This window comes from Myotis nattereri (genome assembly GCF_964212035.1).
Source record: "Myotis nattereri genome assembly, chromosome: 5".
NCBI classification, from domain to species: domain Eukaryota; kingdom Metazoa; phylum Chordata; class Mammalia; order Chiroptera; family Vespertilionidae; genus Myotis; species Myotis nattereri.
Genome location: NC_138080.1, coordinates 11,998,672 through 12,014,308, shown reverse-complemented (window position 1 = coordinate 12,014,308; position 15,637 = coordinate 11,998,672). Strand labels below are relative to the sequence as shown.

General features: G+C 39.9%; 1 protein-coding gene across 3 annotated transcripts in view; it reads left to right on the top strand.

The window, feature by feature from the left end:
* Positions 1 to 7,650, top strand: part of PPP2R2A (protein phosphatase 2 regulatory subunit Balpha) — a gene marked incomplete at its 5' end in the record, with an annotated part of 103,370 nt that extends 95,720 nt beyond the window's left edge. For all 3 annotated transcript variants that reach the window (XM_081090989.1, XM_081090990.1, XM_081090991.1), the window contains 2 exons: positions 931 to 1,022; positions 6,074 to 7,650. In XM_081090989.1, coding sequence (XP_080947115.1) covers positions 931 to 1,022; positions 6,074 to 6,353 — 372 coding nt within the window. In that variant the 3' untranslated portion in view covers positions 6,354 to 7,650. The remainder of the gene's footprint in view (positions 1 to 930; positions 1,023 to 6,073) is intronic.
* Positions 7,651 to 15,637: the final 7,987 nt, after the last annotated feature.

The following is a 15,637-nucleotide window of genomic DNA, read 5'->3' as shown; positions in this document are numbered from 1 at the left end:
CCTTGACCCTACATGAATTGCAATTCCTCCAGGTTAACAAATTTTTACTTAATGTCACATACATGTGGCCTGAATCATTTCACTGTACTTAAAGTTAAGATGACTTTATGTTATTTCATAAATAATAGAGAATTCTAACATTTAGAAAGTACCTACTCCTTTCTGTCATCACTAGTGGTTAAGGTTCTTTTTTTCCTTCTGATCACAAGAATTATTTGAAATTTTCCTTTGTAATTTAACAATGTTAATTAAATGTATCATTTATCAGGATACTTTTTAAATACTAGATTCATTTATTTAGAATTATATATTTTTTAAAAGGTATATTTTCATTAGCTCTTGATATTATATAAGTAATGTCAAGTGGAACCAAATTTTTCAATGATGCATACATACAGTAACCATATAATTTATCACCAAACTGAGGGATGATCATGCTGTGCATAACATACATACTTAATTATAATGTAGGCTTTATTTATGCCCAGAAAATTATATTTTAAAAGGAAGTAAAGCACAGTATCGAGTGTTTTTAAATCAGCAATTAATAGACTGAAAGACAAGTGTTAGCATATTCAAATATTGCTGTAATAGTCTTTTGTCTCTTATCGGTGTCATTTTCAAATGTTTTCTGGTCTAAATATTTTAGTTGAGCTTATAGAGTACATGTACCATGCCCAAAGGGTAGTTTCTCTGTTGTTAAAAAGAAAATGTGTGTTCATTGAAGGGGACTCATATGTTTGTAAATGGATTAAATAAATGCTTTTATTGTTACTAAGGGGATCAAATTTTAATAAGATTGACAGATATATGTATGTGTCTACATATGCCTTTTTTAAAAAAATAATACTTACTAAATCAGTTTTCTAAATTTAATCAGTAAATCTTGAGGTGTAAACTAAGAATATATATATTTATGTTTTTCCCCAGGTGCATGAATACCTCAGAAGTAAACTTTGTTCTCTGTATGAAAATGACTGCATATTTGACAAATTTGAATGTTGTTGGAATGGTTCTGATAGGTAATTGATTTTAATTTGAATTTATTCAAATGTTATTTTATCTTTTAAAATAATCCACTGTATGAATATAGTTTTGTTTATTCATTCACCAGTTGAAGGACATTTGGGTCATTTTCAACTTTTGGCTATTTGCGTGAAAGTTTTGTTTAACTATTTTTTTTAATACTTTGGGAAATGTTCCAAACACCTTTTCTTTTTTTAATATATATTTTGATTGATTTCAGAGAGAGAGAGAGAGAGAGAGAGAGAGAGAGAGAGAGAGAGAGAGACAGACAGACATCAGTGATGAGAATCATTAATCGGCTTCCTCCTGCATGCCCCTCACTGAGGACTGAGCCGGCAACCCTGGCATGTGCCCTGACCGGGAGTCGAACCATGTCCTTCTAGTTCATAGGTCAACACTCAACCACTGAGCCATGCCAACTGGACCAAATGTAATTTTATAAGAGCAGCAGTTTTCAGCCTTTTTCATCTCCTGGCACACAAAAACTAATTACCAGAATTCTATGGCACACCAAAAAATATTTTTTTTGCCAATCTGATAAAAAAAATACTTATTCATTCACACCAGCTGGCTGTTGTTGTGTTGGCTGCTGTTGTTTTTTTTATTTGATAGTCTAAGGCCGTGGTCGGTAAACTGGCTTGCGAGCCACATGCGGCTCTTTGGCCCCTTGAGTGTGGCTCTTCCACAAAATACCACATGCGGGCACACACATACAGTGTGATTGAAACTTCGTGGCCCATGCACAGAAGTTGGTATTTTGTGGAAGAGCCACGCTCAAGGGGCCAAAGAGCCGCAAGTGGCTGCCGAGCCGCAGTTTGCCGACCACTGGTCTAAGGGAAAAGAGGTCAGTGACCCTGACTAAATAGTCAGGGACTGCATATTTTAAAAATTCTTGTGGCACATAGGTTGAAAATTGCTGCATTAGAGGAAAGAAATGTGCAATTTCATCACTCCTCCTAGTATGGTTGTCATGTTTACTATAAATATGGCCAACTTGTTTAGATTGACATGAATTACAAATTCTAACTTGATTTCCCCTTTCCCCCAGAGTTTCCTTGAAATAAATTTAATAATTTTGTAGCAGTACTGGCTGATAAAAATTAAACATTGTGTCACTAGTAAATGCGAAAGTATACAAAATTCTAGATATTGTAAATTGTTTAAATATCTTAAAATTTTCCCTTTTATGAGCCAGATCAATCATAAGTTTGACATGCCAGCAGTTAAAATGTTGACATTTCAGTTTGGTTTGTTACTATATTAAACTTTTTAGAAATACTTAGGGCCTTGGCCAGGTAGCTCAGTTGGTTAGAGCATTGTCCCAATACACCAAGGTTGCAGGTTTGATCCTAGTCAAGGCATATACAAGAATCAACTCATTGGTGGGATAAGAAACATTTGTAATATCTTATTTAATAAAGGGGAAAAAATTAAAAAAAAATAGCTGTGAAAAAAAATCAACCAATGAATGTATAAACAAGTGGAACGACAAATCTGTTTTTTTCTCACTCTTTCCCTCCCTCTCTCCGTCCTCCCCCTTCCTCTTGCTATCTTAAAAAAAAATCAGTAGAAATATTTAAACAGTAGATACTTCGTGTGGAATGTTACACACCAGTGTCTCCAGATAATACATTAATATCTCATAGAAGTGATAATTGATACATATTATTTTAACCATATTACCATGAGTAATTAGGCTTTTTATAAATCCACAAATATGCCATAGTATTTCTTTTCACTATGTTGTCAAAATGTACCATTATTTCCAAAGATAAACAAGTCTTAATCTTTCCATTTTATTTGTCAATATTTGTTTACCATTTATTATGTTCCAGTAGAACAGAAAATAGTAAAAGAAAATGTCATTTTGAGATTATTTAAATTTGCCTTCAAGGTAATTTGAAGTTCTTTATCGAACAATAGTTTTATCACAGAAGCTTGATATGATTCAGGTTTCATAGTGTTATGTGTTACAGAAGAGAATAGAACTGGGGTCATTTATCTTTTGTCTGATTTTTTAAATTATTTTATCTGATTATAACATGAGGCCCACTAATTAGACTGGCCACCGTAAACCTAGAGTAGGAATAAGCAAGCTTTACGGAATGCCACTACTAAACCTAAGGTATCAAATTGGAAAAAGGAAAGGGAAGAAGATAAGAAATTAGCAAATTTCAAGAGAAGATATTGCTATAAAGAATTGGTTCACTGCCACAGCTAGTACTTCCTCGCATTGTTTACACATGTTAAACAGGTTTCACCGTCAAAAGTTATTTCCCTTAACATGTAAAAAAAAAATTTGAGCCCTACCTGGTTTGGCTCAGTGGATAGAGCATCAGCCTGTGAACTAAAGCATCCCGGGTTTGATTCCAATAAAGGGCACATGCCAGGGTTGTGGGCTCGATCCCCAGTAGAGGGAGTGCAGGAGGCAGCCAATCAGTGATTCTCTCTTGTCATTGTTGTTTCCATCTCTCCCTTGCCCTTCCTCTCTGAAATCAATTAAAAAAAATATTTTTTAAAAAATAATCTGATGAACAGAATGAACTGGTGATTATAATAGAATCAGGGGCATAGAAAGGGAGTGGACCGACTATTCTTGGTGGGGGGGAAAGGGGTGAGGGGGATGCGGGAAGAGACTGGACAAAAATCGTGCACCTATGGATGAGGACAGTGGGTGGGGAGTGAGGGAGGAGGGTGGGGTGGGAACTGGGTGGAGGGGAGTTATGGGGGGGAAAAAGAGGAACAACTGTAATAATCTGAACAATGAAGATTTAATTAATCAAAAAAAATTTGATAGGATCTCAAACTTAGAAAAAAATTATAAGAATAACACAGTTCTTATTTAGCCTCTACTCAGGTTCCCTCTGTTGCTGCTTGCTGTGTCAGTCTTCATGTATATTTATACAAACACACTTATTTTGTGTGTGTGTACGTATGTGTACACCAGTTGGGCATAAACTCCAAACATGATGCCCCGTTGCCCCTAACTTTGAGTATTTCATAAAAGGCACTCTCCTTCATAATGACAGGGCAACAGAAAAATTCTCATTGATGCACTACTTTCATCTAATCCACAGATTCCATTAAAATTTTTCTAGTTCTCAATCATGTCCTCTCTAGCAAAAAAAGGGGGGGGCGGGGGGGTCACTATCAAATCCAAAAGCATATGTGACATTTGGTTGTCCTATCTCGTTAGTCTCCTTTAATCTGGAATAGTTCTTTATTCTTTTCTCATCTTTCAAAATCTTGGCATTTTTGAAAACACAGGCCAGTTATTTTACAGAAAGTTTCCTTTTAAAAAAAATCATATTATTAATTGATTTCAGAGATGAAGGGAGAGGGAGAGAGAGATAGAAACACCAATGATGAGGGAAATAATTGATTGGCTGCCTCCTTTATGCCCCCTACTGGGGATTGAGCCCACAACCCCAGCATGTGCCCTTGACCAGAATCAAACCCAGGACTCTTCATTCAGTCTGCAGGCTGATGCTCTATTCACTGAGCCAAACCAGCCAGAGCCAGAAAGCTTCTTAATTTGAATGTTGTCTAGTGTTTCCTCGTGATTAGATTCACAAAACATGGGGATGCCAGTTTAATTACATTCATCGTTTGAAAGAAATACCATTTTATTACCTTTAGGTACATGTACCAACATGAGTGTGATTAAAATGTTATTAGTTGTTCTTTGGGAGGGATTGACTTTACTAAGTAGATGGCAGTCTTTTGCATTCAATATATGACCTGTTTGGTGTATAATCCTATATAATAAATGGGTAATATCCAAATTGACCCTAACAGCAGAATGACCGGTCGCTATGACACACACTGACCACCAGGGGTCAGATGCTCAATGCAGGAGCTGCTCCCTGGTGGTCAGTGCGCTTCCACAGCAGGGCTGCCATTGCTCAGCCAGAAGCTGGCTCATGGCTGGCCAGTGGCAGTGGCAGGAGCCTGTCCCGCCTCTGCAGTAGTGCTAAGAATGTCCGGCTAAGGGCTTATGCCTGATGCCCCCAGGGAGCAGGCCTAATCTGGCAGGTAGACATCTCCAGAGGGCTCCCAGGCTGCCAGAGGGATATCTGACTGCCAGCTTAGGCACGATCCCTGGGGGGAGCGGGCCTAAGCAGGCAGGTGGACATCCCCGAGGGGTCCTGAACTGCGAGAGCGTGCAGGCCGGGCTGAGGGACCCCCCCACCTCCACCCCGAGTGCACGCATTTTCCTGCACCAGGCCTCTAGTATTTGTAATAAGAGTTGTTTCCAAGCATTACTTTAAGTAGTTTCTTGGTATCCTATAATCTTATTTACAATTATAATTTAAGTTATATGGGAAGGATGTGGTATTAATAATAGCACCAGACCCTTTGCAAATTAATGGTTTCAAACATGTGAGGTTTTGCTTACTGGAATACTTGGTAAATGTTGAGGAGCAGTGATGGATGGCAAGTAGGATTGTTGTCCAAAAATTTGCTTAAAATGTATTGTGTTATAAGTTAATTTTTTTTTGTTAATAAACATTGTATATGCTACTTTCTGAATATTCCCAGAAGCAGGTTTTCTGTAAGCATCATAAGATGTGATTATCCAAACTAGATAATGTCTTGGGGACAAATTAAATAGCTTACAACTTAAATCATAAGGAAAGCATTGATTTCTAATGAACAGCTGTATACCATTCATTTTTCTTCTTTGGTTTTAGAACCTGTGAGTCCCCTAGTTGGTATTTCTAGAAGTTGGCTGGTCAGGTTGATCACATAAGTTGATAGTTGCAAAAATACTCAACAAAGATAATACTGCTAAGAAGCTTTACATAGGATGCTTTCAGCTTTGGTGATAGTTTTGGTATTCATGAGAAGGAGTAATTAAAAGAAAAGATTAACTAGCACTATATTTCTGGGTTGGTGTCAGCGGCCTTCACCCTAAAATTAAAATCTGCTTAAAGTAGCTGCTGTTTTCTGGTAAAGCACCAGGCTAGGTTCATCACTGAATCATTTTACTGAAAACAAACTTTGTAGGCACTTATTTGACTGAATGTTCTGTCTACTTTTACAGTGTTGTCATGACTGGATCTTACAATAATTTCTTCAGAATGTTTGACAGGAACACAAAGCGAGACATAACCCTCGAAGCATCACGAGAAAACAATAAACCTCGCACGGTTCTGAAGCCACGCAAAGTCTGTGCAAGTGGCAAGAGAAAGAAGGATGAAATAAGTGTTGACAGTCTAGACTTCAACAAGAAAATACTTCACACAGCCTGGCACCCCAAGGAAAATATCATTGCTGTAGCGACTACAAACAATCTGTATATATTTCAAGACAAAGTGAATTAGGGTTGGCATTCCTAGCAGAAGAGCCCACTTCCTGCTTAGTTGAGATAGTTGAATCTAGCATTTGTACCTAAAAAAGAGAGAGGTCCATTGTGGCGCCCCCTTCCAGTGTTTGACAATGTGCCATTCGACAACACTTTTTTATAGCTACATGGAGAAAGCTCTGTGGATTCATCACTATGGTGTTCTCCATGTCTGCTAGCCATTTAGGTAAGGATAGGGCACTTTTATTTAAATGACTTCTTGCACCATCTTGCCTAATGGACTAGATTGGACTGTGTCAACATTGATTTACTCCACTTTTTATGCCTTCCATTGTGATGATGTCAAACACAGTGAAAGCCTCAGTCATGCTTATGGGATTTAATTGTGTATCCTCATTACTGTATCATTTGTGGGGTACACCCCGCCACCCTTTTTTAAATTAAATACAGCTCATTCTTACTGTGGCTTGTAGCATTCCTCCTCTTCTGGCCTCCTGGACTCTTCCCTTCATGTCTCTTACCCTTGCCCCTCCACCCAGTCTTGGTGGTGGTATATTAAAAAAAGAAAGAACGAAAGCACACAAAATGAGTCAGTTTGGGGTCAGTGGTAAAGGGGGGTATATATTGCAAACAAATGTTTTAACAGTTGGCTGTAATCACTCCTTGCCGTGTCTGGCACTGAAAATAAGGGGAAAAAAATACTACTACTGAATAAAAGTGACAAAGAATGGTGAATCTGGTTTTCTTTTTATTTTTAATCTACCTCTTTAAGCCAGTATTTTGTGTCATAACTTTTGGGCGAAATGAAAGGAGTTTTCATTGTTGTTTTGGTATTTTTGTTAATTATTTTTAACAAGTGTTCTTTTACAAGGAATCAGAGAGGTATTGGTTCTGTATGAACGTGTTTTGGATATATATTGGTATTACTAAGGACTTCACAACCTATAAATGCTATTAGAGATTTTTTTTTACTGTGGTTATAAGGGTATTGGATCTGTTGTATCTACACTTATCTGTTAATGAGATTGTAAATAGGAACCAAATTTGTAGTTTCATTTCAAAAGACTTTTTACAGTACTTAATTTCATTTTTGCCTTACTAAATACTTAACAAGTAAAAATCTTTTTGACATTCAATCATAAAACATAACACAAAACTATCCTCAAGTGATTATAGATAAAATTGACACTGCACTAAATATTTTTTTTGTATCTTACTGATATCAAATCTGAATGAAATGTACTTTGTCACAGATGTTTTTTTCTCTATTTTTGGTTTTCCAAAGCTATTAATATTAAAGACAAACTTTAAAGATACAGTGTTCGAAAAGTGCTTAATGGACTCCAACAGCTGCCTCAAAAGTTTAGTAATCTGTATATTGACTACATTTCCCTAAGTGGTGATACCTTATCCAAAGATGAAGAGTACCCCTATTTTATATAGGTAGAATGTACCTTTGTCAGTCTTGCAGAAGCTTTAATGGAGAACAAATGGACTTTATTTTTAAAAGATAAATTGAGTAGGCATTTATATTATTAAAGAATAGTATGCTTTGCTTGAGCAGTAATATAACCTTGAATCTTAGAGGACTCAGTGCTTCTATATATGCCCACTACCTATTGTTCTATTCTCATTAATGAAAAATGATTAAGCAATTTGACCATAACTTCCTCTACACTTATACAAATATTATGTCTTGTAAGTTAACATTTTTAGCACACAGGAGGAATTTTATGTAATAAAATTACTGTATCTTTTGGACTTAACAAATTTGAATTTGTATTTAAATACATTGATTATATGTCTAATCATTCTTAAAATAATGGCACTTTTACTAATTTATTTGGGGATCTTGGGTGCATTCGTAATTTGTGTTACTGGTTCTTCACACTTGGAAGTGGGCTATTCTCCTGCCACTGGTATCAAACGCTGATACTCTGTCCCTGAGCAGGCAATTTTCCAGATCTTTTTGGAAGATTGTTTCCCTAAAGTTTGGGTGTAGATCTTGGGATAAAACGTCAAACAGCTCTTGGAATTTTTTAAATTTAGCAGTAGCTATAATGATTCTCATTCATGACACTAAAGGTTAGTTTTTTTATATTTAAGGGAAACATTGCTAAAATTAAAATGCCTCTATAAAGGAATGCTATATTATAAATTATTGTAACAATATTCTTAACTCAATTTCTAATTTCTTTGGTGTAGCAAACTATAAGCCCAGCCACTCATGGTCATGGTTAATCTTTTTATTAATAAAAATTATACTTAGAATAAACTTAGTCTTGTCAACTTGCTTGTATTCTATTCTCTTGATACCTACAAACATATTCTACTTTTGTCGTAACCTTTTTAAAAAATAATATGAAAACTCATTCTGTTAATCTCCTTTGATCTTTCTTTAGTGGCTGGGCATTAGTTACTTTATAAGTCTGTATATCAATATGTTTTTATATAACTACTGGATATTAATCTTTTTTTGTGAAGCTGTTAGTCTTGGAATAAAAGAAATACATTTTTCCTTTCAAATTAAGTGAGGATTTTTCCGTTTACAGTTATTTCTAAAGAAAACTAGAAATGAAAATGTTTTTCATAGAAAATTATATGTGAAAGCTAAAACTGATAAAAGTATTTTTAGTGAAATATTTTTAGGGAACATTGCTTCAGTGTGCTTTTTTCTACCATTTACAGTAAATTCAAGTGGAGATAGTAATGTTCACTTTAGAAAGAACAAAATCAAGTTCTCCCTCAACCCCCAAAGAAAAGATGTATGCTAGGTAATCCAGATTCAAGTCATTTTTCTTTAGTATTCGGGAACTTAAGTATCTGTTCAAATGGTTGATAATTTAATTGTGTATGTGTTACCATGGTTAAAAATGTTTTTTACACGCCGCCCCTCCCCACCCCCGCCCCCCAAGCTTGGAAACTGACCCTACTTCATTGTGTAATTATGCATATGAAGTTAAGACATTATAAATCAATTTAGTATAACTCGAATGTTTGGTGCATTTACAAAATCATGGGGTGTTCTCAAATGCTGGAGATATTTTTTAAGTGTAATGATCAATTGAATTTTTTCTACTTGACATTTCATTGCATAGTGGTATTAGACTTTGTATCCTATAAGAATTAAGAAACACCCACTTTATCAGCTTAAATAATCTATATATATAAAAGCCTAAGTGACCCTTATGACCAAACGACTGGAATGACCAGTCACTATGACACACACTGGTCACCAGGGGGCAGACACTCAATGCAGGAGCTGCCCCCTGGTGGTCAGTGTGCTCCCACAGCAGGAGCGCCGCTCAGCCAGAAGCCAGGCTCATGGCTGGCATGCACAGCTGTGGAGGCGAGAGCGGCAGCAGTGGCGGCAGGTGCAGTGGGGACAGGGTGAACGGGAGCAGAGCGGCGCCTGGCCCCATCCCTTCTATCCCATAAGCCTGCAGTTACAGTCTGGAAAACCGTTGAAGTGTGGCCACTGGGCTCCTGGAACTCTGCCTGGAGCATCAAAATCAATTTTCATCCGTTACCTATTGCCCCAGAGCTACAGAGGAAGGCAGCAATATAACAGTGGTCACAAGATGGCAACTGACAATCGGTAAAAATCAGAGATGGGTAGGAAGGGTGGGGGCATGGGCAACAGAGCATCCCGCCCCTCTCCCCCCCCCCCCCCCCCCCAAGATTCCCAACTTCGTGTTGTTCACCTTGGAGCATCTCTTATCCAGCTCCGAGCTGTGCAAAGTATTCAGCACGGCCCAAGGGGACCTCCCAGCCTGCAAGGCGTGACCCTGCCGCAAAAGGGACATTTGGAAATACTTTTTCAGGAAGCTGCAGGGAGAAGGACAGATGCCCCACGCGACTTCCTGGTGGCTCACAGGGATGTGGAAACTCCCTGGGCACGTGGGTGCGGGCTCCTGATTTCCTTTCAATGTGCATGAATCCGTGCACCGGGCCACTAGTAACATATAAAAGGCCCTCCTAACACAGTCCCTAACAAACAAGGCACTACAAAGATTAGTTTCCTCCAAAAGGAATTTGGTGACCTAAACTGGCATAATGGGAAAAGCTAGTATTTGTAGTTTTTAATGTTTTACACCTGTTAATTACCATTATGTGAACAGCAACAAGTTATTTGAGGACTTTCCCACTAGGGGGCAATAGTCAAGCCTTCAGCATTTACCAGGTATGGAGAACAAACAGGTTGTTTCCTGGAAGAACTTAATAATTAAAAACAAAATTGGGAACTAAATAGGAAATCCAAAACATTTATTCCCAAATAACACGACCCTGGAGTGAGAACCCAAGTGTCAATATGATGTCATATTTTAATGCAGAAGCAGCAAAAATGAATTGGAAGTTTTGGGCTGCCCTTTCTTTCAATCAGAGATTACTCAGGCTGCCTACCCCTTTGCAAAATCAGATCCTTATTAGCTTTTTCCTTTAAGAACAAGAATTTCATGTTGCATATTTATGCTAATGTAGCTTAGAACTGTCAATTCCTTTTAAAACTTATGTGGTCTGAATACATGTTCAGAAAGTACCAAAAAACAAAAAAAAAACAAACACTACCAGTTGTCTAATTCAGAACCACCATTCATATTTGCGTATTTTTTATTCTCTTGTGAGTATACATTTTTAATGGAATTGTGTATACAGTTTAATGTCCTGTTTCTCCACAACTGTATTTTGAGCAGTTTCCTATATCAAATATTTTCTTTAAGCAAGATTTTCTTCTAGCCTCACATTTATGGATCATCTGTTATTTAGCCAGTCCCTGTTGTCAAGACTGATTTTTGTTTTCATTTTTGCAAGTTTAAGCATTGGAGTAGTAAACATGCATGCCAGTTGTGATGTGTAAGATTTTTAAATGACATTCCTAGAAATAAAGTCAGATTTCCCTTCCAAATATGGAAGTTGCATCACAAGTGCAACAGGGTTTTGAATGTCTTTTCATTGTAAGGTTGATGAGATGCCATGGGAAATTAGCCTATGGTAAAACTGGTGTTGTTATATGTCATTTCACTGTGGGCCCAAGAACCTATCAACACATATATGGTGTTACCCATATATTCACACTCACTTATGGACAAAATCACATGTTTTACCTTTGTCAATATGAGAAAGTTGAAAATACCCCAGTTTGTTTTTTCATATTTCTAACCAGATATTAATATGTATAATCTGAATACAGACCTTTACCAGATAAGTGCTTTATAAGTATTTTCTCCCAGTCTGAGGCTTGTCCTTCATTCTCTTAACAGCTTTTTGAAAAGCAGAAATTCTAAATTCACAAAGTCCACTTTACCAACTTTTTCTTTAATGCCTTTTCTTTAATGCATTATGCTTATCTAAGAAATCTGCCTAACTTAAAGTGATAATAAAAGTTTAATAGTATTCAGTTGTTACATTTAGGGCTGGGATCCATTTGAATATATCATATAAAATTATGCATCATTTTCCTATGCACCTTTGTCAAAACATCAGTTGACACTTAAGTCGCTGAACTCTTCCATTAGTTGGTGCTTTCACCCAGCCTGGATTGCCTCGATTACTTTAGCTTTACATAAGCAAGTAATCCAACCTTTTTTTTCTTCAAAATTGTCTTGCTATTTCAGTTCCTTGGCCTTTTCATAGACGTTTTAGAAACAGTCTGTTAACAAGAAAACAAATGCCAACTTTGATTTTGATGATGATTGCATTGAATCCATAAACCAGTTCAGGGAGAGTGGACATCTTAATATTTGTCCTGCAATCCATGAGTACAGCATATTGCTCCATTGATGCAGGTCTTTGATTTCTTTTATCAGTGTTTTGTTTTTTTAGCACAAAAATTTCAGATCTTGCACAAAAATTGTTAGTATCTCAAAGTTTATGTGTTGCTATTACTGTGTTATTTTAAAATTTCAATTTCCAATTCATGCATAATATATTTTTAAAAATATTTTTTTATCGATTTCAGAGAGAAAGGGAGAGATAGAAACATCAATGATGAGAATCATCGATCAGCTGCCTCCTGCATGCCCCCCCTAGGGATTGAGCCCACAACCCAGGCATGTGCCCTGACCAGGAATTGAACCATGACCTCCTGGTTCATAGGTCAATGCTCAACAGCTGAGCCACACCAGCCAGGTGATTTTTGTTTATTGACCTTATATCCTGACTCCTTGACAAATTAACTTACGTATATCTTTTAAAAGTTTTCTGCTTAGTCATGTTATCAAATTATTATCCTATATAATAAAAGGCTAATATGCAAATAGACTGAACAGCAGAACGACTGGTCCCTATGATGCACACTGCGGTGGCCTACCAGCCCAATCTACCGTGACTGCCCCCCCCCCCAACCACAGGCAGCCCCTCCCCACAGCTGGCCATGCCCCCAATTGCCCCCCGCCCCTCAGGCATTGAACGTCTGCCTCCCCCAAGGCCACTTGGTCTCCGCAAGGCGAGGCCGCTCCAGTGGGTGAGCTGTGCCCATATCTATATCGCCCTGGACAAGATGGCCTGCAAGATCAACCTGGCCAAGTTCACCCGAGACAAGTGCTCCACCCTCATGGTGACTCACCTGGCAGCCAGAGCCTGGACATCCTCTGCTGGACAACGTCAACTTCAGCTTCCCAGCCAAGGGCAAGCTCTTCCTACACCAGTGGGTGGTGTGGCCCGGGCTGGCGGAAGCGGCACAGCCTACTCCTTGGTGGCCCCAGATGAGCTCCCCTACCTGCTGGACCTGCACCTGTCCCAGGGCCGTGCCCTCACCCTCTCCCGCCCCCACGAGGAGCCCTCAGGTGCTGTCGGCGTGGACGGCTGCTGGGCCGGGTGCCACAGAGCGCGGTGGACGGCGAGGCCTGCGGAACAGCCTGGAGGCGTCCCTGGAGCTGCGGGGCCTGCGCCGCGTGGCCGACAACGCCCAGCAGCAGTCCGTGTGCTTGCGGCCGGCGCCCTCGCCAGAGTCCATCAAGCGGGCCAAGGAGCTGGACCTCCCGGGGCTGGGCCTGCACCCCCTCTTCAGCTCGAGCTTCGAGGAGGAGGAGCTGCAGCGGCTGAGGCTGGTGGACAGCATCAAGCAATACCGCTCAGGGCGACCATCTTTGAGATCAACGCCTCCAGCCGGGACCTGAGCAGCCGGGTGATGCGGGCCACGCGGCAGGACTGCAAGGCCATCGCCAGCTTCCAGCAGGGCGGGCAGGAGCGCCAGGAGGGCCTGGCTGGCCCTGCCCAGAGCTGCCCAGCGCAGCAGGTGGAGCAGCCTGGGGGCGGGGAGTGGGGAGGAGGAGGAGGAGGAGGAGGAGGAGGAGGAGGAGGAGGAGGAGGAGGAGGAGGGAGAGAGCACGGAGGACGTCTTCACAGAGGCCGTGGGCTGGAAACGGCAGCAGCCAGGACCTGAGCGGGGAGCCAAGAGGCGGAAGGAGGAGGCCCGGCCGCTGGGCCAGGATTTCTATGTCCCCGATCGGCCCAAGGACTTGGACGGTGAACGGGGCCTGAGCGTTGGTGAGGACAGGGCACCTGTGAGCAGCAGGTGGGGCTGTCCTGGCGCTGTCCTGGACCTGATGGGGGACGAGGCCCAGATCCTGACCAGGGACCGGCAGCAGCTCAAGTGGGACCGGAAGAAGAAGCGGTTTGTGGGACAGTCAGGACAGGAGGACAAGAAGATCAAGACAGAAAGTGGTCCCTACATCAGCAGCTCCTACAAGCGGGACCTCTACCAGAAGTGGAAGCAGAAACAGAAAATCGCCGTACACTCAACGCCTCAGGCCCAGCGGCCGCCAGCAGTCGGCCCCATCCCCTGGGGGCATGTGCAGGAGGCAACCCATTGATGTGTCTTTCTCACATCCATGTTTCTCTGTCTCTCGCCTTCCCTTCAACTCTAAAAATCAATGAAAAATGTGCTCAGGTGATTAACAACAAAAAAATATACATATGTACACATATATACATGAATATTGGGGGCCTGTGGGGTGGGGCCCCACAGGTACACAAATTTCATGCACCGGGACTTTAGTTGAAATAATAAATGTTTTCTTTCTAGTCTTTCCAATTTCCTTTTCCAGTGCCTTTGATGTATTTCTTTTTTCTTATCCGGCTGCACTGGTTAGACCTTCTAATGATGGTGCAAGGAGATGTGAGATGAGACACAGTCTTCCCTCGTCACCCATATTATGGGGCAACATTCAGCATTTTACCATTAAGTGTGTTTGTTGCAGGATTTTTGTAGATGGCCTTTGTCAGGTTGAGTAAATTCTTTTAATCCTATCTTTTTAGAGTTATTGATCATGAACAGATGTTGGATTTTGTCAGCTCTTTTTTCTGTATCTATTGAAATGATCATGTAGTTTTCCTTCATAATGTCAATATGGTGAATTACATTGAATTTCGATTGTGGGATCAGGCTTGCATTCCCAGAATATTACTGGATTCTTTCACTAGTATTTTATTATTTTGCATCATTGTTCATGAATGATACTGATCTCCAGTTTATCTTTTTTTAATGTGAAATGTTCTATTTTCCATATATAAACATATGTATGGTTTCCATTTTTTTTAATTTTAATTTTATTTTGTGTTAATTCTCACCTGAGTGGAAGAGAGAGGGAAAGACAGAGAGAAACATCTATGTGAGAGAAACACATCGATTGGTTTCCTCCTGCATGAGCCCTGGCCAGGACCCGGCTGGGAGGACCCTGCAACCAAGGTACATGCCCTTGATCAGACTCGAACCCAGACTCTTTGGTCTGCAGGCTGACATTCCATCCACTGAGCCAAACTGGGCAGGGCTATATTTTTATTGATGTTAGAGGGGAAGGGAGAGAGAAACATCAGTGATGAGAGAGAATCATTGATAGGCTGCCTACTGTATGCCCCATACTAGGGATCTAGCCCACAATCCCGGCATATGTCCTTGACCGGAATGGAACCCGGGACCCTTCAGTCCACAGGCTGACACTCTACCCACCAAGCCAAACCAGATATGGCTCTATTTTATCTCTTAAAGTCATTGTCTGGTCATTGTAATATTGACTTTATAAAATGAGTTTCCCTCCTCTATTTTGGAAGAATGTGGGTAGAATTTATATCATTTCCTCCTTAAATAGTGGGTAGAATTCACCAGTGGTGCCATTTGGCCTTTATTGGAAATTTTTATCTGAATTCCATTTTTAAATAGACATAGAATATGCAGATTATCTATTTCTTCCTAAATGAGGTTTGCCAGTTTGTCTTTCAAGTAAATTGTCCATTTCATCTAAGTTGTCAGATTTAGGAACATTCTTTTATAAACTTTTGTCTTAGTCTGGTCAGGCTGCTATA